This window comes from Balaenoptera borealis (assembly GCF_965194805.1).
Source record: "Balaenoptera borealis genome assembly, chromosome: 18".
In the NCBI taxonomy this organism is placed as follows: Eukaryota; Metazoa; Chordata; class Mammalia; order Artiodactyla; family Balaenopteridae; genus Balaenoptera; species Balaenoptera borealis.
Window position 1 is genome coordinate 6,746,166 of NC_138877.1, and position 24,263 is coordinate 6,770,428.

The 24,263-nt window shown below is 42.9% G+C and overlaps 1 protein-coding gene across 6 annotated transcripts in view; it reads right to left on the bottom strand.

Annotated features, from left to right (window-relative positions):
* The window catches only part of FLT1 (fms related receptor tyrosine kinase 1), a 173,632-nt gene that overhangs the window by 117,257 nt on the left and 32,112 nt on the right, over positions 1-24,263 (bottom strand). For 5 of the 6 annotated variants that reach the window (XM_082365016.1, XM_082365015.1, XM_082365014.1 and 2 more), the window contains 3 exons: positions 4,823-4,947; positions 698-860; positions 456-592 (listed from right to left, as the gene is read on the bottom strand). In XM_082365016.1, coding sequence (XP_082221142.1) covers positions 456-592; positions 698-860; positions 4,823-4,947 — 425 coding nt within the window. Of the gene's footprint in view, positions 1-455; positions 593-697; positions 861-4,822; positions 4,948-18,749; positions 18,787-20,368; positions 20,441-24,263 lie in introns of all 6 variants that reach the window. The other variant, XM_082365017.1, reaches the window with a different exon arrangement.

Genomic DNA, 24,263 nt, shown 5'->3' on the forward strand with positions numbered 1-24,263 from the left:
ATTATCTTTTCCAAACATGCTCCAATCAGGTGCCTGCCTGTCTGCCAGTCTCTTAAATTAATGCGCTGACGACAACTTTTTGTTGTTGTTTTTACAAAAGATAGTCCCTGCCTGGCATGTAGTGATAAATTTCTCTCTCATCTCTAAATCCTAGAGAATCATTTCCAAGGATGAAACAATCCCCTTTTCCACCCAGAATCATGCAATAGAAATACCAGCCTATACACTTCAAAACAAAACCTCCAGACATCAAAAGACCGTATCTCTGCATATCACACTCATGAAATGTCAGGCAAGGGAAGCACCCAAACCAAACCCAAAGCTTCTTTATTGACTTGAACTGCCAGAGGAGTCAGAATGTTCTGCTTTTTCCCACTTCAAAAACTCAGTTTAGCATTTCACTTGCTAAAACTAAATACTGTCCTATAGAAGAAATAGAAAAGTAGGTCACTCACTTCCCCAGGGTAACTCCAGGTCATCTGAACTCTTGTGTTCAAGGGAGTGGTGGCCGTGCAGTTGAGGGTGAGAGCATGACCTCTAAGTAACCTGACTGGACTTGGCGTGCTTATTTGGACGTCTGTGATTGTGTTGGCTGCAAGCATAAGAAGTCACATTTTTAAAAAAAATCAACGTTTCATTAAGCAGATAAACCCTTGAGCATTCTGGCTTATGCTCATGCTCTCGGAACATCACTTACTTTGTCGAAGTGTGAGATAGTTTGTCTTGTACTCATGTCCGTTGACTGTTGTTTCACAGGTCAGAAGCCCTATTTCTCTGTATGTTGCATTTGATATTATAAAGCCCTTCCGACTGTCCCACGTTATTCTTTTTCCATCAGGGATCAGGGTATCAAATGGAAACTGGAAAAAGAAGAAACATACTTTCACAAAATCGTATTAGCGCTGTGGTTAAGAGTTTCCCTCATAGCTTGTGAAAATGTAATTTTTACCGCAAATGAGAACAGTGCAGGCAAAAACTCCAGGTTGTCATAATTGGTTCTTTAGTTTTCTTTGCATGTAGCAAACGATACATGAACTATGACAAATTATAGTAAGCAGAGTAATTTGTTATTAGTCTTAGCAACGAGCTGCACCCACCTAGGGTAGACCTAGTGGTCATGTCAGAATTCTAGCGGGAGCCCGTATCTCTTTGGCCTCTGGGAATCTCTGTAATAAACTGGCCTGATACTCAATAGAAAAATTAATTAGGATTTTTTTCCATTAGGGCTGCCAGGTTATTCTCTTGGTCTCATCATCGGGAGCTTTTAACAAGCCATACCTTGTCCTCTCATTTCGCATGATTTGTTAGAGGTGGCTGTCTTAAAAGGACTGTACATAATTCCTGGTCCCCCAAGATTCATAGCATTAACTTGGCACTCACTGGGGTTATCCCTCTGGGGAAGACTGAGGGTACTGACTCTGCACCTGGAAGGGAAGCTCCCAGAAGCACAGGCTCCTGACGGTGAAGAGAGCTGAAAACGGATGTGAGGCCAGAGACAGTTATGAATGAAGTGCTCACAAATTCCTAGAAGTATTCCCAAACACAGTGAGGCCGAACAGAAGTAAAGAGCCCACGATTTGATTCTCTGCTTATGCCCTCTCCTATGTATCAAGGACTTAATTTACACCTTCTACCTTGGGATTAGACTTTGTAAAGGGCTACTGTCTCATAGAGCAGCCCAGCCAAATTCCCCTGATGCCAGATTGGCAGCCAGCTCCAGAGGCAGTGGTCTGACAACTGCTTTTATCCCCAGTTGGAAAAGGGGGGAAAAAAATCAGATCACCTTCTCACGACAGATTATAAAGATTCATAGCATTAACTGCCATAAAGAAGTTTCAGATCTTTTCTATCTTCTTTAAAAAAGCACACACCTTACATCACTCTATCCACAATATCCTTTATATATATTGCTTGTGGAAGGAGCAAATCTGACTGGGATTTGTGATCTGATGGCAGAGATTTCTATTCCAAAAGCACTAGTTGCCTCTCCCAGTGAATATGTCTGCACTGGTGTATGTTACCAGAGCGCTATGTGGGTTTGACATGAATTGCGTCCTGCTTATGAGAACTGAAAGCAATTAAAGGATGCATTTCATGTTTTAGTAAATTAGAATGCTACCTGTAAACTTAGGAATGCCCTGCATTCCATGGGGGGTGGGGGGAAAAAAGAACCTTCTAACTTGGTGCAAACTATTAAAGGAAAAACTCAGAAAAATATAAGTCAGGGATTGAAATCTGTGATGCTTTGAAAACAAGCACGTGCTGAACCTACAAGAAGGGGTGGCTGATGGGCTTGGTCTGCACATCTTAAAAATACATTAAATTTTCCTCTGCAGTGTTTCTCTTACTCTCTCCGTTAACTGCCACTAATTGTAGTTCATTGACAAAGCCACTTTATTTCTAGCTGACAAGAGCTGAAATAGCAAAAGACCACAAAGCTCATCAGCTGTGGCAGTGTGTGTGTCATAAAGGGGCAGGCAGATGGGCGGTCTGGAGACACTGCTGAACAGGGAGGCCTGTCTCCAAGCTGACCGGGGCTCTGCTGAAGCAGGCATGAGAAGAGGCGGGAGCAGCAAGCTCGAAGAGAAAGGACAGTAAGAGAAAAGGGAACGATCTTCTGTTAAGTTCATGTCAGCATATATATGTCATAGGTTAGAATATTTTCAAAATATATGTGATAAACCAAAATCCTGGGTAGAATGTTATGCTTCTCTCCCTCTTTTTTTTTGTATTATAGATCTGGCTGGGAAAACACAGAAAATAAGCTTTCCCTCCCAAAATGTTTGCAGGTGGGAATTCGGGAAAGTTCCTCAAACAGACAAGCGATCTGCATTAGGGCGAAAAGGCAAGGGGAGTGCATGAAAAGAGAAGTTTCATATCCTCATGGTTTGTTCCATATTAGTCACAGACCAATTATCATCTCGGACTCAGAGGAGTAATGCCAGGCTATGGAAGGCATCACGATAATAAATCGATTATTGGGCATTAAACTGCTGGATACGTAACGTGAATAGCTAATCCTTGAACAGGCCTTGCCTGGGCCACACATGATCCTAAGGGCCTTCCAAGCACCTCATGTAGCCTTCCTAACAGTCAGGCGAGGTGGGTGGTCCTGTAACCTCTCCCATCTCTCCAGTGACGACACTGATGTGGAGGGAGGTCTGATAACTTGCCCATTTTCCAGAGGGTTAAGTGGTGGTAGTGGCGGCGGGGAAGAATCCAGGTGGTGTGCCCCCAGCCTCTGCTCTGAACCACTCTGCCCTCCTCCTATGCAAACTAAACCATTAGCAAAGGATGGCAGGAACACGGAGGAAGAAGACAGGACACGGGCTCCAATGCCCAGTGTGGCCTGTGGCCTGGACGTCCCTAACTCCCTGGGAACCTCAGTTTTTTCTTCCACCAAGTGAGTTTGACTCCGCTGGCGTTTCCAGCTCCAACATACTACAATTGTATATTTCCTGGCGATGATACCCAGTTGTAATGGAAGCCGAGACCTGTCACTGATGGACTATATTGAAGATTTAAATCAACAACTTGGGGGAGTGAATGCAAGGGAAGAAGACAGGGAGATACCTCATCACATTTCAGGATTCAGGGTCAACAGGTGATACTGAAAATCACTCTGAACTCATTCAACTTGATGACCATCACCACCAAACACTTGCCGAGTCCCTACCTGCATCCTGCATCCCTACCTACCATCCCTACGTGATGGGCAGTGCTCGGTGCTGCCTTGGGACAGCCTGCACTTTTCCTCTGAAAGCTCTAAGCTCTCAGGAGCCACTAGAGTTTTCCACGTGGGTAGTTTTTACCCAACGCTCAGACTCAGCACAGGCCTAAAGTTACTGCAGCTGGCATGTCACATTTTAGCGGTTTTGTCTTTATTAGATTTTACTCTGAATCTTTTTCCTTCTCTACATGCACAATTTACAACATAACATGAAGAAAAATCTCATTTATAGCTTTTTTTTTCCCCTAAGAGGTTAAATTTGGATGCCCATGGGAAGATAAGCCTTTTGTTACAAGGAACATCCCAACTCAAACCAAAGCAAGAGCTCTTAAATGCCTGGCGAGTCAGGTACCCTGCCTGACAGTTCTTCCTTCTGCAAAACTCTGCATTATTGGGGCTTCCCTGGTGGCGCAGTGGTTGAGAGTCTGCCTGCCAATGCAGGGGACGCGGGTTCGAGCCCTGGTCCGGGAAGATCCCACAGGCCGCGGAGCGGCTGAGCCCATGAGCCACAACTACTGAGCCTGCGCGTCTGGAGCCTGTGCTCCGCAACAAGAGAGGCCGCGATGGTGAGAGGCCCGCGCACCGCAATGAAGAGTGGTCCCCACTTGCCGCAACTAGAGAAAGCCCGCACACAGAAACGAAGACCCAACACAGCCATAAATAAATAAATAAATAAAAACAAAACAAACAAACAAACAAAAAATCCTTCCTTGGCAAAATAAAAACTTGGTAGCCCTAAGCCAATCCCAATTTAAAAAAAAAATCTGCATTATTAATTAGTATACACAATAGAATTGGTTTTTCTGACATTTACAGACATTCGAATTTGTGGCAATACATAAAAATTTTCATGATTGCAGTTCTTTCATTATTCACATAGATTTATGCTCAAGACATTATCCTTTTAGTCCATTTAAGTACACGCAGGGGTGTAATGTCTAACACTTACATAGTAAAAAGCTGTTACAGAAAAGTCAGCCAAGAAAGCCCAAATGTCTCTAAGAAAACTATTCCAGAGAGAGAAAACAACTCAAAATTCAGTATGCTCACTTGCAGTAAAAATCTTGTGAGAGTAGCACTGCTCAGTTTTACCTTTTTTAAAGTAACATTGATGTTGGGTGATGTAACCCGGCAGGGGATAACGACCTCCTTTCCTTCGGTCATATTTACAATTTCCGGGATTTCACTGTGCATCTCTAAGAAAGGTCTACCTGTATCTGAACAAGAAGAAAATGAAAACACATAAACATAAATGATTGTATTATGAACATGCAGACACTGCAGCTGGCGAGGCAACATGGGCACCACCAGTTACATCATTCTCCTTTCATGTAACCCATAAATCCACATTCTTCTCTCGGAATCTGGCGCTCTGGGTTTCTGTTTCTCTAAGAAAACCGAATTCCTTATTCAGGTCTTAGCCTTCCGTCAGAGAGCCCTGATGCCCTACTTTGCAATTGTGACCTGGGGGGTGGGGGGAACAGTAAAGGTGAATATTCTGCATAAACTTCTTTCCACAGCTATGCTAAGTGCCTCAGGAAGCGCCCTCCAGAGCCTTTGTAAGAAGTCAGAGGGTGTGGGTACAAGGGTCCACTGTCTTTGGAGCACAGATGACAGCGGATAGCAGCAAGCCGAGGTGTCAAGTTGGAGAGAGGATTAGCATTTGAATGACAGAAGCATGCCTTCACCGTTTTCTAGAGCTTAATGGCAGACTAATAAGATGAGAAGGTCTGAGCTCGGGGGAGGGGGCGGGCTAAAGGCAGGAGAAGCAGTGTGAATACCCCATTTATTTCACGTGCATGTGACATCCGTTTGTTTAGCCTGCACTGCACATCTACTAACAGCAAAGCATGCAGAAGCGACACAAAGAGGTCTGGAAAGGGCTTTACCTAATCACCGAGAGACCACCCTTAAAAGTATGGCATTGCCAACTACAAATTGGCACTTGCCATCTAACTTTACAAGGATTAAATCATGAGCCGCTGCAGCTGCTGAACTTCAACACCACCTGAAAGGAGTTCAGGGTGGAGATCAGGAATGAGGCGCTCTGTGCTCTGGGAAAAACTGGCAGAACAGGTCTTCAGATAGTTAGGTATTTTATGAGCCCAATTTTTGCATCTCCTTGTATCTAGAGGAGCACTAAAATTCTTCATGGTGACGTCTGCTCCTCGTGACTAGAGACAGCCTTCTGCAAAAAATATGTGCTTGATTGCATGCACTCCCTCTTCACACCAAAATCACACATATACTGACCTTCCCCCCTATCTCTTTGGAGCTGCTTCTCAGAGCTATCTGAAATGCTGACTCCGGGCTATAGTCCTCATTTTTGCCCCAGATGAAACTTAATTCACAGCTCTCACGTTGTGCATTTTTTTTTTCAGTCGACAGAATTTTGCCAATCTCAGGGGTCAGAAGGACTCAGACCACCCGAGCGGCTTCCCTGCAATACCTCTAGGGACCGGAATGAGCGTCCTTTTAGAAACATTCTCGAAGTCCACTGTGCCCTTGCCCTGGGGACGCCACTGACAACCATCTCTTCAGGAGATAGATACTGTGCTCTCAGCTTCTCCCCTTGGCTCCAGCCTTCTATGCCCAGATGGAAAGAAGTCCTGTGAGGACTCTCTGTCTGTACCCTCACCTGCTTGCTATGGTTTAAGAAGCTCATCCTGGATGCTGAAAGGAGAACGAAGTGGAGAAAAACAAGAGCATGAAGGAAGCCATGGCTGCCTGGACTAAGTGGGGGCTGCAGACATTGTTACGGATTGAACTTTGTCCCCGCCCCCAAAATGATATGTTCTACCCCCCCCTCAGTACTTCAGAATGTGACCTCATTTGGGTCAAATAGGGTCACTGCCAATAGAATTAACTTCAGTTAAGTAGGGTGGGCCCCTAATCCAATAGGCCTGGTGTCCATATAAGAAGATGGCCATGTGAGGACAGACATACGGGGAGAACGCCACGTGGGGACAAAGCAGAAGTGGAGCGATGCAGCTGCAGGTCAAGGATCGCCGGCTGCCAAGGATCGCCACCCCCAGAAGGTAAGGAGAGCCAAAGGAGGATCCCCTACAGGCTTCAGAGGGAGCATGGCCCTGCTGCCATCTTGAGTTTCTAGAATGTGAGACAATAAAGATCTGTAGTTTTAAACCCCCCTCCCCCCTCCAAAAAAAAGTGACAACGCTGTAGCCTGCTGAAGGTGAGAGAGTGTGACATACACTAGAGGGGGCCCTAGAGACCGATCGCCTCAGCCTATCTTGGATGCCCTGAGACACAGATCCCTACTGGTCCTCTGGGAAGCCTCACTGGGCCAGCCCTTCCTGCTTCTACCCTCTCTGCCCCAGCCCATCTCAGCGGCTTTGCCAACATCCCCAGGACTCTCCTGTTATAGCACTTATAACACTTCTTCTCTGGCTACACATGGGGTGATGAATTCCTAGGAGAGGAAACAGACCGTATTCTTCTCTGCCTCGTGTGTATTAAGTGAATGAACGAACACATGAATGAATTGCTCTCCAACCCTGTCATTTTACAGATGAGAAAACAGAGACATAAACAGGTATAGTGCCTTGTCTCGCTGTGAACAGAGCCAGGCCCAGAGGCCAGTTTCTCCTGAGCTCCAGCCCAGGGCTCCTTCCCTGCCCCCATCCCCTCATCACTGGGCCCGCCTCCCCCCATCATAGGAAGGGCCTTCATGGCAATTGTTTTTCAGAGATAGGATGATTGTCTCAGTTCCCATGTGCTATGTCACACTACCCAGTGTTGGAGGAATTCTGAGAGGTCGCAGAGTCGGGGTGGATGGGTGGCGGGGAGGCAACAGATCTTGGTTAAGAGCACACACTTGAGGAGAATTCCCTGGCGGTCCAGTGGTTAGGACTCTGCGCTTTCACTGCTGCTGAGGGCGCGGGTTCAATCCCTGGTCCGGGAAAGCCGCAAGGTGTGGCCAAAAAAAAAAAAAAAAAAAAAAAAAAGCACACACTTTATAGCCAGGGTTCAAATCCTGGCTCTCTCCCTTCCTAGCTGTGAGACTGTGGGCAGACCGTTTTACCCTCTGTGCCCCATTTGTAACATCTGCTTCAAAGGGTTACTATGAGGGTGACATGAATTCATACATGTAAAGTGCTTAGAATGGTACCTGGCAGATAGTACAATACTATGTATGTATTAGCCGTTAATTTTCTTCTTCTTATGAGAGATTTGAACTTAAGGAGAGAGGGCGGTTAGGATATATGAAAATCCTAAATCATACTCATGATCTAAACTATAAAAAGTACAAATCTATATTCATATAATGGCATAGAAAAAAGGCAAAATGAATACACTAAAATGTTAGCAATGATTATCTTTGAGTGTTATGGGTCGTTATTATTTTCTTATTTACCTTCTGTATTTGTCAGATTTTCTAGAATGATCATGTATTATTTTATAATAAGATTTTAAATTATTGCATTTAAGTCTCAAATTCTAAAGCACCATCCAGTTCTACTTGAGGAAAACTATACATTTTGTATTTGATTTACTTCGGTTTTGTCCGGTATACTAGACGGAGACATTAACTACCACATTTGTAGTTACATGTCTATTAGGAAGGCTCAGTGGGTGTAGTATCTGGAGAGAGGAAAAGTTAATTATACAGAGACAAAGATTCACTTATCAGCACGAAATTCCTCCCCTGAATAAAATTGCTGAGCTAGACATCCAGGCAGGGACTATTGGGATTTGATCATTCCTTTCCTTCCTCCTGTGAGTCTATATTTTTGTCTCCTTTGTGAGTCCCAAGGTAAACACAAACACCAGGAAATGGTTTAATTCACGTAACCAAACGGTAAATCCTTCACATTTAATTTACTGTCTCCTTAAGCAACCATTTTCAACAAAGGACACTGGCATAAAAAGTTCCTGCAGGAAACAGTAGACCTCAGTGCAATCATTTTTAGGCCTATGAATGCCAATCCCAAATGAAAATAGAAGCGGCTAATGCAACGTGCCTTTGAATTTTGTCTTTCCCTTGCTCACTTTGGATCCCTCAAACACTTGAATTTTATGATAGCTATTGGCCTTTAAAAGCCAATACCAATTTTAGCACTGGGCCCACTGTTCAGAAATATCAGAACTTCAATGACTTGTGTCCATCCCAGCACAGTTCAAAACACATCATTTGTAGCACAGTTAATCATGGCATTTTAAATCCGCTATGTTTGCAAATGAGCTTATGCCTGTAGATACACACCCACACACCCACACACAGAATATTCTCCAGGCTTATTAATAGTATATTTCCTCTGCAATTTGTTTCAAGGAAGGGCTAAGAATGAACTTGCCTGACATATAATAATACAAACATTTTTTGTTTTGTAGGACCACAGATACAGAAGAGGTCAAGGTTCCATTAATATCACCAGTAAAACCACTTACTACTCCCAAAGGACGCATTTGTCTTTGTCACAAAATTAAAAATGACTTCCAAACCCAGCCAGCGCTGCAGAGTGGTTTCCTGAGACCAAATTGGCTGGCTGTTGAAAGAGTGAGGAAGAGCTGCTCCAGAGATTGCCGGTGTACCCGCGGTGCAGACACACTGTCACCAGGGACTCATGCCAACACCAGCAACGGGGGAGGTCATGCCACCCTCCCCTCTCTGAACTCTTAGAACTCAAAGCAGTGACAGGAAACTGGCACAGAATATGAGGTTTTCTCATCCAGTGGGAGTAGCTGGGCTGTCATCCTTCAGGACAACAAGCGGGCTAGGACACAGGGAAAGATCAAACAGGGATAGTTGTTCAGAATGGTATTACGTGTTTTTTCCTTTTAAAATCCGTAATCACTCTGGCACATCAGGGCACGCAGACATAGAGGCCCCAGCATGGCAATCCTCATGCCACTCCATTTCCCAATGGCATCGCCTGGGAGTTCTTCTACTGGGTTTGGAGCAAGTGAATGACCCAAGGATGTTAGGGAGCTTTTCAGACTTGAAGAGGAGTTCGAGAGTAAACATCTTGTTTCCTAGCACTTGTTCATTCCCATGATTTTCATAAACTTTTTCTTGATTTCCTTTCCCTTTAATTTCATTTTCCTTACCTATAAGTCCTGGTCAGGAGGACTCCTAGTTATTTTCAAGGAGGATGTGATTTTAATTTATTGAGGACGAAGTGAAGAAGATAAGAAACTAATTAACCAACCCCATGAAAAGGATTCTACCTAGACATGAGAGTTTTCACATCGCCCAAGTCTTTGTGTTGTGGACCATAGTGCTCAAGGAGAGTTTGTTGATTGGTGAAATAGTTCATTTGAAATATGAGCAAAAAAAAAAGAAAGAAAGGAGGCAATTTCTTCTTGACTTTCATTGCCCATCAAAGCTTTTGAGAATTCAAAAAAGAGCTTTGGAGCAACCACAAGAAAGCTGAAATAGCTATACTAATATTAGATAAAATAAACTTTAAAACAAAATATGTTAGTAGAGATAAAGAGGGCATTTTGTAATAATGATAGGGTCAATCCAGCAGGAAGATATAATAATTATAAATATATATGCAACTAACAACAGAGCACCAAAATACATGAAGGAAAAACTGACAGAATTGAAGAAAAATAGAAAATTCAACAATAACAGATGAAGATTTCAATATCTTACTTTCAATAATGGACAGAACAACTAGACAGATGATTGAAAAGGAAATAGAGGACTTGAACAACACATAACCAACTAGACCTAACAGATATAAACAGCACACTCCACCCATCACAGCAGGATATACATTCTTCTCAAGTGCACACGGAACATTCCCCAGGATAAGCTACATACTAGGTCATAAAACAAACTTCAATAAATTTAAAAGGATATAAATAACACAAAGTATGTTCTCTAACTACAGTGGAACGAAATTAGAAACCAATAAGTGAAAGAAACTTGAGAAATTCACAAATATTTGGAAATTAAATAACACACTCCTAAGTATCTAATGAATCAAAAAAGAAATCAAAAGGAAAATTAGAAAATACTTTGAGAATGAAAATAAAGACACAACATACCAAAACTTATGGGATGGAGCTAAAACAATGTTTACAGGGAAATTTACAGTGGTATGCCTATGTTGAAAAAGGAGAGAGATTTCAGGTCAATAACCTATCTTCTACGTTAGAAGTCTAGGTAAGGAACAGCAACCTAAATCTAAAGAAAAGAGAAGGGAGGAAATAATAATAAAGATTAGAGTGGAAATTAGCAAAACCAGAGAACAGAAAGACAATAGAAAAAATTCCATGAAACCAAAAGCTAGTTTTTTGAAAAGATGAACACAATTGACAAACCTTTTGCCAGACAAGCCAAGAGAAAAGGGGAAAAGACAAACTAATAAAATCAGAAAAGAAACTGTAGATATTACTACCAACATTACTAAAATAAAAAAAGCATCATAAAGGAATAGTATAATTGTATGCCAATAAATTAGATGCCAGATGAAATGGACAAGTTCCTAGAAAGACAAAATCTACTGAAACCAGCTCAGCAAGAAACAACCTGAATATACCTATAAATAAAGAGATTAAATTAGTAATCAAAACACTGTCTACAAAGAAAAACCCAGGCTCAGATGGCAAGTGAATTCTATCAGACGTTTAAAGAACTAATACCAATTCTTCACAAACTTTTCTTAAAAACAGAACAGAAGGGAAAACTTCCCAATTCATTTTATGAGGCCGGTATTATCCTGATACCAAAACCAAAGACATCACAAGGAAACTACAGGTCAGTATCTTTTATGAATGTGGATGCAAAAAACTCAACAAATTCCTAACAAACTCATTATATATAAAAGAATTATGTACCATGACCAAGTGGGATTTGTTCCAGGAATGCAACGTTGGTTTAACCTCCAAAAATCAGTCAGTGTCATTAATATACCATATCAATACAATATAAAACAAAACCCACATGATCATTTCACAAGGTGCAGAAAAAGCATTTGACAAAATCCAAACCCCTTTCATGATAAACACAGTCAACAAACTAGGAATAGAAGGGAACTTCCTCAATCTGATAAAGGGCATACACCAAAAAAACCTAACAGCTAACATCATACTTAATGGTTAAATACTGGATGTTTTCCCCCTAGGATTAGGTACAAGACAAGGTTGTCCACTCTCACCACTTCTATTCAACATTGCGCTAGGGGTTCAATGGCTATAATGGCTATTATGAAAAATGCTGCAATAAACATTCCAGCCAGTGCAATTAGGCAAGAAAAAGAAATAAAGGGCACCCAGATTTGAAAGGAATAAATTTTCTCTATTTTCAAATGACATGATCTTGTATATAGAAAATCCAAAGGAATCTACTAAAAAACTATCAATTGGAACTAGTAAATGAGTTCAGCATGATTTCAGGATTCAAGATCAATATACAAAAAAGAATTATGTACCTCTATGTACTTGCAATGAACAATCTGAAAATAAAATTTAAAAAATTCATTTAAAATAGCGTCAAAAAGAATAAAACACTTAGGAATATACTTAACAAAAGAAGTGTGAAACTTATACTTTGAAAACTTCAAAATGTTGTGGGAAGAAATTAAGGATCTAAAAAATTGGAAAAATCTCCAATGTTCATGAATTGGAAGACTTAATATTGTTAAGATGGCAGTGCTCCTCAAATTGATCTGTAGATTCCACACAATCACTATCAGAATGCCAGCTGACTTCTTTGTAGAAATTGACAAGCTGATTCTAAAATTCAGAATTGAAAGGGATCCAGAAGTGCCAAAACAATCTTGAAAAAGAACAAAGTCGGAGGACTTGCTCTTCTCAATTTCAAGAGTTACTACTAAAACTATAAACAACGATTAAGACAGGATGGTACTGGCATAAGGACAGACATATAGATCAACGGGGTAGACTAAGAGTCCAGAAATAAGCCCACGAGTCCATGGTCAGTTGATTTTCGACAAGGCTGCCAAGACCATTCAATGGGGAAAGATCTGTCTTTTCAACAAATGGCGCTGAGGCAACTCCACGTGCAAAAAAATAGAACCGGATTTTTACATCACACCATATATAAATATGAACTCAAAATGTATCAAAGGATTAAGTTTAAGAGGTAAAACTGTAAAACTCTTAAAAGAAAGCACAGAGGTAAATCTTCATGATCTCAGATTTGGCACTAGATTCTTATATATGATACAAGCAACAAAAGAAAAAAAATAGATCAATTGAACTTCATCAAAATTTAAAACTTTTGTGCTTCAAAGAATACTATCAAGAAAGTGAAAAGAGAATGCACAGAATGTGAGAAAATATTTGAAAAGTATATATCTGATAAGAGATTTGTATCTAGAATATATATTTATATATCTAGAATATATTAACATCTAGACATAGATATATGTATCTTAATACATATGTCTAAATTGTATGTCTAGAGTATAAAATATATATTTAGAATATATAACTATATAAAATATATTAATATATATTAACAACAAAAAGTTGAAGAACTCTTACAACTCAGTAACAAAGACAAATAACCCAATTAAAAAAATGAAAAAGGGATCTGAATAGACATTTCTTCAGAGAAGATGTACAAATAATCAATGAGCACATGAAAAGATGTTCAGCATCCCAAGCCATCAGGGAAATGCACATCGAATCCACAGTGAGATACTGCCTCATATGCACTAGGATGGCTACAACAGAAAGAAATGATAACAATTATTGGTGAGAATTTAGAGAAACGGGAACCCTCATAAGCTGCTGGTGGGAACGTAAAATGGTGCAGCCACTTTGGAAAACAGTCTGGCACCTCTTCAAATGGTTAAGCATACAGTTACCATATGACCTGGCATTTCCTCCCCTACGTATCTACCCTAGAGAATAAAAACTTGTATACACACAAAAACTTGTATAACGAATGTTTATCGCAACATTATTCATAATAGCCAAAAGATGGAAACAGTTCAAATGTCCATCTACTGATAAATGGATAGCTAAAACGTGGGAGACTCATACAATACAGTGGAATGTTATTTGGCAATTTTAAAAAATGAAGTGCTAATGAGAACCTGCTACATAGCACAGGGAACTCCACTTCACTTCGCTGTACAGTAGAAACTAACAACATTGTAAAACAATTATATCCCAATTAAAAAAATAAATGAAGTGCTGATACATGGTACAGCACAAATGAACCTCAAACCATTACGCTGAGTGAAAGAAGCCAGCACATATATGTGAACACTGGTGATGTGGTAATGGCTACAAATGTCTGTCCGTGTGCTAAAGAAAATTAAATTGTACAATTTAAAAAGCCGAATTGTATGGTATGTGAATGATATCTCAAAAAGCTTATTTTGAAAGGAAACGGAACTTTGGGCTCTTTCTCAGAAATGGTGACCCACTGTTTCCTGAGCTGGAACTGTTCCTGAAGATCATCCAGTGCAAACTCCTTACCTTATGGGTCTTTTCAACCTTTCCTTCCCATTCCCGTTTGCATTCGAGGAGCCCACTCACAAAAAAAAATGGAATTTTCTCCTGTGACAAAGTCATTTTGATTGTAAACATGTAGTTTAGTTCCCCTTGGCAGCCCCAGGCCAGCAGGGAGCATAGTGAAACATCTCTGCCCTCATTCAGCTGGGAGGTTACTTGACTGGTGTATCTGAGTATTACAGTCCACACAGTATTTCCTAGTAAGTTATCCCAATTATCAGTCAGAGCTTCATCTCGATCAAGTAAAGCACCTCAAAAGAAAAGAAAGAAAAAGAGAAAGCTAGGAAGGAAGGTAAGAAGGAAGAGAGGGAAGAAGGAAGGGCAGGAGGAAGGATGGACGGATGGACGGACGGATGGACGGATGGATGGATGGATGGATGAAGGAAGGAAAGATGGAAGGAAGGAAGGAAATGAAACAGAAATAAAGGAGAAAGGAAAGGAGAAAGCAAGCAGCTCTGATGGACAACCACAACTCCTTCTTCTACTGCCAAGATTTTGGGCCATGTCCCAAGTCCTATTATTCCCAGCTCTGCCTCTGAATCATAAAACTGTAAAACTGTTAAGGGACTTGTATGATACCCTAACACTGACTCTCATGTTATAGAAGAGGAAACTGAGCCCCAGAGAGAAGGAGAGACCTTCCCACAAGCATAGGAATAGTACAAATGGCTGAGCCAAACCTGCATTCAGGTGTCCTGGTCCTAGCCCGTCCTCTCTCCACCACACCAAAATCCAGCCCTGACCCTCCTGAATGACTTGGGAGTGACAACTACACCTTCAAATACCCAACCAATGGGATGGAAGGAAGAAAGGGTGGAGGGAAGGAAAGATGGCACCGAGACAGGGATAACATGGGCTCTTCTGGCAGGAGATTAGAAATATGAAATGACAGACTGATAAATTCTCACTATTAACATCAAGCTTGAGTCATTGGACCCTCCGCTTAGCTCTCTCTGCTGTAAGGTGCTGGGGATTCTTTGGGGGTCTCTGTGACCACCTCAGGGCCAAGAGCAGACAAACCAGAGAAAGTCCTGTCTTACGGAGCCTCGAGATGGAAGTCCTTCCAAGCGGACAGTCATCCTTCAGTGCAGGGGGGTGCTTGCTCACTGGGACACAGGTTCTCCTAGAGGGCAGCTGCCCATCAGGAGAACATTCCGTCCAGGGTCATGCACTCTAGGAGTTGGCAGCCAGGGTTCTGTTGAGGTCAGGCACTGCCACCCTGCGACTCTCTGGGGCTCAATTTCCTCTAGAAAATGTGACAGGCACTTTCCTGCCCCCAAACCTGTGATTTGTTGTGCATGCACGTGAAATGTCCGCACTGGGAGAAGCACACTGACATCCCTCTGGGGCGGGGGGTGGAGGCGGGGAAGGCCAAGGGGGCGGGGTAGCCGTACGCGAGGCGGTAGGGGTGGCGGCCATTGAGAATGTGAGGCCATGTCTGGAAAGGGCAGTCCCTGCTTGCTGCAGCCAGCTGTTGCCAAGTGGGAATACAGGCCAGCGTGGCTAGAGTTTCCAGTTTTTAAAGATAAGTAGGAAATCAGATTTTTATGTGAACTCCTCCAATTATTAAATACTGGCAGCGAAAAGCACTACGCCTGCCAATCAAAATGTATGTCAGCTGCATCTGGCCCGAACACTTCCAGTGTGCAGCCCGGCACTGCCCCCCACAGCCCCCCACACAAAGCTCCAAGGGAGTCGTGGGTGGGGAAGCTCAGCAAGGCCGTGGTGCCAAGAGCAAGCACCTCGGAGGCAACCAGATCTGGGTCCAAAGCTTGACTTGGGAACTTACACAAAGTAGCCAAACTTGAACGTGGTATTAAAGTTCTTCAACTTTCCTGTAAAAGGAGACTGATAGGGGCTTCCCTGGTGGCGCAGTGGTTAAGAATCCGCCTGCCAATGCAGGGGACACGGGTTCGAGCCCTGGTCCGGGAAGATCCCACATGCCGCGGAGCAACTAAGCCCGCGCGCCACAGCTACTGAAGCCCGCACGCCTAGAGCCCATGCTCCAGAACAAGAGAAGCCACTGCAAAGAGAAGCCCGCGCACCGCAAGGAAGAGTAGCCCCCACTCGCCGCAACTAGAGAAAACCGGCACGCAGCAACAAAGACCCAACTCAGCCAAAAATAAATAAATAAAATAAATTAAAAAAAAAAAGGAGACTGATAATAGAATTTTTCCCATTGGGTTTCAAGGATGAAACGAGATGATATATGGTAATGAGCCTCAGCCAGGGATCAATAAATGATAGACATGCACACTAGGCCCTACCCAAATCTCAACAGTGGAAAGGCCCTGGGGCATCAGTTTATCTAATCCCGCCAAGTGAGCACCTGTGCTGTGCTTGAAAACCTAGACACACGGGGAACTCACCACCTCCCAAGACAGGTCGTTCCACTGTTGGATAGCTTTAGACGTTAGACAGTGTTTTCTTACATCGAGCTGAACTCTGCCTGTCTTGACTTCTTTCATTCTTAAATAGTAGCTCTGCCTCTACAATTATAAAGATGAAGCTTAATCTCTTTCCCACGTAGGAAAACTTTGAAGGAGACGATCACACACTCGTGTCTCCTATTTTCCCACCTAATTCTTTACTTTTTTAAACATTTCCGTTCCTTTAGTTGTTCCTTGCCAGTGAAAATAAGAAAACCATCAAATTACTTAACACTCACAACCCTCACAACCCGGCGGAGCAGGTACCCATTTTACAGATGAGGAAAATGAAGTTTAGGGGACGGGTTAAGGAATTTGCTCGGAATTCCTGTCTTCATTGTCCCTCTTGAAGTGTAAACTAAACAGTATGACTGGCACCATCTTTATTCTGAACCCCATTTATTTGTTAACGCAGTTCAAGGCTGGGTTCCTTTTCTTGGTGAATGTGGAGTCAACTAGAAGCCTGAAGTCTTTCTCACATGTGCTGTCTCAGCCGCCACCTCCCACAGCCTCCCCCGTAGTCCTAGAGTGGTTAGCGGGCTTTGCAAGCCAAGTACAGTCCTTTACACTTATTCCTGTCAAATCTCATTTGGTTAATCCCAGGTCACAGTTCTAGTCAGCTGGACATTTTTTGGACGGTGATCCTGTCACGTGACATGTGCATCTTTGCCCCCGATTTGGCTCATTTGCTCCGTGTGCCCTCCGTTTCCTCATTAACGCCCAGGAGGCCAGGTGAGACGAATATAAATTTTAAAACCTCATGTCTGTTTCATTTAGCAAACATCTCTGAGCACCTCCTACTTGGCTGGAGCCATCAGGGTGCGCAAGACAGTCGGTGCTGGGCTTCCCTGGTGGCGCAGTGGTTGAGAATCCGCCTGCCAATGCAGGGGACGCGGGTTCGAGCCCTGGTCTGGGAAGATCCCACATGCCGCGGAGCAACTAAGCCCGTGAGCCACAACTACTGAGCCTGCGCGTCTGGAGCCTGTGCTCCGCAACAAGAGAGGTCGCGACAGGGAGAGGCCCGCGCACCGCGATGAAGAGTGGCCCCCGCTTGCCGCAACTGGAGAAAGCCCTCGCACAGAAACGAAGACCCAACGCAGCCATAAATAAATAAATAAATAAATAAAAAAGACAGTCGGTGCTGTTCCTCACAGAGCTGGTGAGGTGAGTCCTACGTGGGGGGGGGGGGTCAAACCTAGATTGGGGGGCCTGGGGAGCTTCCCAGGATGGGTGATGTTTAACTCAAGACCTGAAAAATGAGTGTGAGAACGCTGGTGCAGAAGAGTGGGGGAGGGGTGGGGAGGGGTGGGGAGGGGTGGGGAGGGGTGGAGTGGGGAGGGGTGGGGAGGGGAGGGGTGGGGAGGGGTGGCGTGTCCCTGGCAGAGCATCCCTGGTCCAGGCCCCTCTTCCTGCTCTCTTCTCACAGTGCTTTACAATATGGCTAGTTGTAAACTATTTTATTTGTATCACTAACTGTAGACCCTTGACAGTTAAGGGGATCACCTTTGTACTTCCTCCTCTGTCCAGTGCAGTGCCTGTCACCATGGTAACTACTATTGACTGGTCCCCCTGTAAGTGTAGGCACAGTGCTATGGATATTACCTCACTGAATCTCCTGACAAATGCACAAAGTACTACTCTTCTGGTTTTACAAATGAGGAAACCGAGGCTCAGAAGATGGTAACAGTAGCGACAGAAGCAGCGGTAACAGTAAACAGGTAAGCAGTGCATACAATACGCCAGACACTAAAACTAAGCACTTCATATGTATGAACTCCTGATGGGAAAGGGGGCTGCTGCCTTCTCCACTGCGTACTAGTTATATGACTAGTTAGATGGGCAGTTACTCAACCTCTCTGTGAAAAGGAGATGAAAATGATAGAGCTGCTTCCTAGGGTTGTTATGAGAATGAAATCATTAACCAATAACAGGTGCCTAGGGTAGCATCTAGCACACAGTGAGACCTAAGAGTGAACTGTTATTAAGGAATCTGTACAAAGACAAAGCCTTCTCATGTATCGGAGCAGGGATTGAATCTAATTTGAACCCTGGATCATGTTGTCTCAAATATAGTTTATTTACATACACACTACTATGTATAAAATAGATAATCAACAAGGACTTACTGTATAGCACAGGGAACTCTACTCAATATTCTGTAATCTAAATGGGAAAAGAATTTGAAAAAGAACAGATATAGGTATAAATGAATCACTTTGCTGTACACCTGAAACTAACAACATTGTAAATCAACTATACTCCGATATAACATAAGATAAAAAACATAGTATATTAATTGATATTTGATGAAGGATGGAAGAGAGGGGCGCTGATTGCATTAGTAAGTCACCAATCGTGACTAGCACAGTCAGTTAGCCAAGATGACTGCCAACACAGCCCAGCAAAAATGCACTGGATGCCAAAACAACAAATATTTTAAATAGTAAAGGAAAACTAAAGAGTGTCCAAACTGCAAGGACCACAGAGATCAAAACTAGGGCACCTCCTTGTCTCTAGGCGGGGCTGGCATTTCATTACCGTTGTTAAAGAAAGTTATGAAATGTCAGAAACTTAAAGCCTTTTCAGCTTGAGGGGATTTCTCCTGAAAAAGTCCCTTGCTCATTTTTCTTAAAAAAATTACACAAAGGAGATTTTTTAAAAATCCTTAAAAACCATAAAGTTTTGATGGACAATCTTTCACACTTTGTGTTTGTGGGGCGGAAAATGAGAGGATATGGTCGATTTTATTGGATTTTTATTTGGACTTCATCACCATCTTGAGATTTCATAATTCCACCTCAGTCACTAATTTTTCCGAGTCTTGGGTGGTGTCCAAGTGGCTCAGTCAAGAGTTATGTTCATTCTGATTATTTTTGAGGATTTATGTAGTTGTACTCAATGCCTGGTGACACAGAAGAGTGTTATTGCGAGCAAAGCTTAGCTGTGTGGCTCTCGAGAGCTGGCACGCCACATTTTTTTGGTATGGAGCCTAGAGAGTGTCGGGAAACGCTCTCTCTGAAGGAATGACCTGGACATTTAATTGGCAGGTACCAACAAGGGCTAAGGGTGAAATTCCTAGGAACACGCTAGGTGAACACAGGGCTTGGGGCAAGGGCTAAAGAAAGAAGATGTGATGTTCCCGACTTGCAACAAATCCACCACCACAAGTGGCTTCTGTCCCAACCACATGTAAATGTTTCCTAGAATCAAGGTCCCTTGGTGTCTAATGACAAAAATGTCTCTAGAAGGGAAATGTGAAATGCCAGGGCTTGAAGATATCAAGAGTGTCTTCCATCAAATTTTCACGTAGTTGGAAGGAGAATGGATAAGAGTTAAGTCACTCTTCTCTAAACTCTTGCCCTGTGGTCCTAATCGGCTGTTCTCCATCCCCACCCCCGCCCTGTGATGGAGAGAACGGATAGTCTCCTTCATGCCTCAGCCTTAGAGGAAGCACAGCACCAGGCTGTAGAGGGGTCTGTTTCCCAAGGAAAACTCCAACCAACCATGTCGTCAGTGTCTATTTTAAATCCTGGCAATATTTGTTTCCTCTTTTTCACAACTTCATCAAAATGCAGCAAAAAAAAAAAAAAAAAATCCAGCAAAACCTGACCTTGTATTAGATGTTTGATGAAGCTGTATGCAGAGAGGCCAGAGAATTCCTAGGAATTCTTTACAGAGGATCGTTTCAAGTAGAATTCTGCAAATACAGGTCAGCCTCAAACAGCTGCCACTTTAGGAAACCCACCTGGGCTTCCAGACGCGTAATCCAAAGGCTGAGAGTCCAAACTCTGTTCACCCCAACGTGTTCATCTGTCTCCTGGGCAGATACATCAGGCAATGATGTGAGAAGGATGGCAAACAAGATCTACCACCCAACCTGTCTGCATTGGCTGCTTCCTGGGGGTACAAGGTGTCTAGTACACTTTCTTCTCAACCACTCTGGGCTCAAGAAGCATCAGGCTTAGTCCCTGAGACCAAAACTCTGGGAAGCAATTCTTACGGGAGTATTCGTGCTAGAATAAGCAGAGGTTTCAGAAAGTAAGTGGAAGAGGCCATGCATTGAGGATAGAGATGAAGTGAGTAGGGGAGGTGAGGGGAGTAGCTTTTCCAGTGGGCAGTGGGAGGGGTGATGAGTACCTGTTGAAACTGACTTTTAAAACCAGAGAAGTCCCTGGAGAGTAACCAAGCAATAACAGATAATATCATAAATTTGCTAAGAAATCCAGACCTAAAGACCTTGGCCCAACTATGGCTAAGTGGTCTTTCTTTTTTTTAAGTTGGTTTCTTTGTTTTGTTTTGTTTGTTTTCTTCCTACAAAATGTCAACTGTTTTAGCCTGCTTTTCCTCAGAGGAGAATTTTGATGAATGGAAAAAAATAGTTTCTCTTGAAAGTTTCTCCCACAAAAATACGACAATGGTGCCACTGAAAATGTGTCAGAGGCTCTGAAAATCTGTTCAGCCTCTCTCTCTCTCCCCATCATGGTTCTGCCCTGCACGGAAGGTGGCGTGTTGACGAGGCAGCCAGTGATGCAACTGAAAGCTCGGAGACCTCCTCTCACTTTGGGCTGGGGGTCTGACACCCTTCGTGCATCCCCACCTTAGAACTGTTACCCCCACCCGGGAAAAAGTGCAGATGGGGAGACTCTGAGTACATCTGCAGATCGCTACGCTTCTCCTCAACGTCCCTGCTTGTTTCATGGCCGTGCTGATTGGACTTGCCACACGCGGTGGCAAACTGGGGAACAGGCGACCACTGCTCAGCCATCACCCAGCGAAGCAGTGCTTCCCCACATTCCTGTGCCCCGCGGCGCACTGGACCCGGGCAGGAGGCCAGTGGAGGTGGCGTCGGAGCAGAATGGTCCACACAACCTCAGTAAGTTCTACCGCGGGGCTCAGTAAGGACTATTAGACGCGTCCTCTTCACTCCCTGGAAAGACCCGCTTCTGGGCAATAGCTATTATTTTAAGAAGTTCAACCTGTACCTTTTAAAATCCTCATAAATCTATTGGAAGTCATGGTCCTAGAAAGGAACCAGGGGCCTCCAAAACCCTAAGATGCCGCAACTCTGCTCTTCGTACCTTGCACAGAACGGGAGGGCCCTGAGGGCGGCAGGTGTGTGACCCATGTCCACAGACAGACGCCACCTGCTGACTGCACGTCCTGGGTGACACCTATTTGTGGGAAACCCCATTTCAGGAATAGGAGGAGTTTGTACTGCATAAACCCACACATTTTACGACGGGTTGTAGCCACATCAACTCGAGGAGAAGGGTTATTTCCACCACCACGTTCCCGCCAGGCCCCTGTTTCAGGAGTGGCGTGCAAAAAACACCATGGTGCTTACGACTGGTGCTGTTTTCTTAAACAAAGTACAGAGATGACCTGTCTCAGCCTGTTAAAATTTTAATAAGTTTACCTGTTTACACTTTAATAAGATTGAAACTTTTAAACTTATTGTACTGAGTTCCACAATAAGAAATACATTTCACTTCAGACCCATTAAACACTACACACACTCATGTGTATTTTACATATATGTGAGTATAATGTATATATGTTGCATATTTTATAAAATGGAAACAAAAGTTTTATTTAAAAAGTTTCACTGAATGTTTATCCTTACTTTTTGCAATATACTTGGATATTTTCCATTTTATTCTGCTTTTTGGGTGGAGGAGGGGGGGGGCGGGTGCCCCACAGCTTGCGGGATCCTAGTTCCCCAAACAGGAATCCAAAGCAGGCCCCCGGCAGTGAGAGCGTGGAGTCCTAACCACTAGACCGCCAGGGAGTTCCCCTGCTTTATTTTTTTTAAATGCTGATGACAGACCACTAATTTGATTTCACAGCCCATTGATGGTTGGGATTTTTAAGAGCTCTGCTCATCTTGGTAAACAGAATGAGGTCTCTTTCCCTTGCCACGTGAGCTGGAACGCAGCGGTGAAAGAGTGTGTGCCCAAACAAGTTCTGACCCCATCAGGCAACAACACAAAGCTCTCTGGGATGGGGATTTGTTTCTGTAAGGCCTATCACTCAGAAAAACACCCTGAAACCAATGTAACCTACCATTCCTCAAAAGAAAGAAAAAAACATTGAATTTGAAATTTAAAAGAATGTAATAACTGTATAATCTATATTCTCAAAGATTTAACAGTTGGTTCATAGTTTGAAATCAATAGCTGAAACTGTAGCATAGCGGAAACAGCCTTAACCTTGGGATCTGACCTGGATCCTCATCCTGGCTTGTCATTTTATTCGCTCTGTCTTGAGCAGGTCACAGCGGCTGTTTTCTCATACATAAAATGGAAGAAATAATACCAAAGTGGTTTATCTCAGAGAGTTATGTAAAAGCCCTTCAGGAAAACCTGATGTGTTGAACAAGCGAGTATGTTGAATCCTTCTCAGAATATCTGCACCTTTAATATTTTTACTTGTTGGAGATCCCCTAGCCACACAGAGCTTTTTCCCACTAAGTACATTTATGTGAAGGCACAATGATCTTTCTCTCCCAGGATATCTGGGTTGTTAGAATTTCTACTACTTTTCAATTACATACGCAGTGTGTCTGATCATTTTTCTACCTGAAATTAAGCTGCTATGCAAATCTCATTCATTTTATACATAAAGGAGAACCAAAGGAAGGAAAATCTGTTGTGAAAATGCTCCAACCCGTTTGCTTTAATAGGCGTAGAGAGAAAAACAACCAAGTAAAGAGAAGCAGAAGAGATGAGTTTCTTTTACAGGGAAGAACTAGAAGATATCCACTCAACCACAGCGCAGACTCCCATTTTTCTTTCCCTTTTCAATTATAATGCTTCAAGGGAAGACATTATACTTAAAGAGCCCTGAAAGTCTTGGACCTGGAGAGGGGAAGGGTATAGGCTGACTTCAAAGCGTGGGGAACTCAACAGGCTAAGTTCAAGGTCTTCTTAACTAAATTAGAGACACTGACAAAGTATTAAATACTTTGGAGATGCCATTAAAATCTCTTCTGGTTAGTTTCCTTACTTTACAGGCAAAACTCATATATTAAAATACTAATTGCAATGAAATCCTCTGACTTAGAAAAGGCGGATCTGGAGCCAATTTCTTGTCTATACCAAAAGGTCAGAAAAGAAATGCAAATGTGTTCCTTTTTCTCTGCAAGGCAGATGAACACTACCTAAGTAGCCCTGGCATTACCATTCAGCTAACATCTTTTTGTTTTGTAATTAGTAAAGCATCGAGGAGTACTTTTTGTTTTTCCTTATGACCCAGAATTTTGTAGCTATAATTGCTGGAGTATTCCACTCATTTTCCCAAAAGCAATTTTTTAAAAATGTATGTAGCGTTTTTCAGTTACTCTCATTCAACAGCCATTTGTCAAGATCAAGCCAAGGGTGGGAATTTCCTGGCGGTCCAGTGGTTAAGACTTCGCCTTCCAATGCAGGGGGTGCAGGTTCGATCCCTTGTTGGGGAACTAAGATCCCACATGCCTTGTGGCCAAAAAACCAAAACATAAAAACAGAAGCAGTATTGTAACAAATTCAATAAAACTTTAAAAATGGTCCACATCAAAAAAAATTCTTTAAAAAAAAAAAAAAGATCAAGCCAAGGGTATATCAGGAGAGGAAGATGATTGTCTTAGAATCAGTGTAATTTAG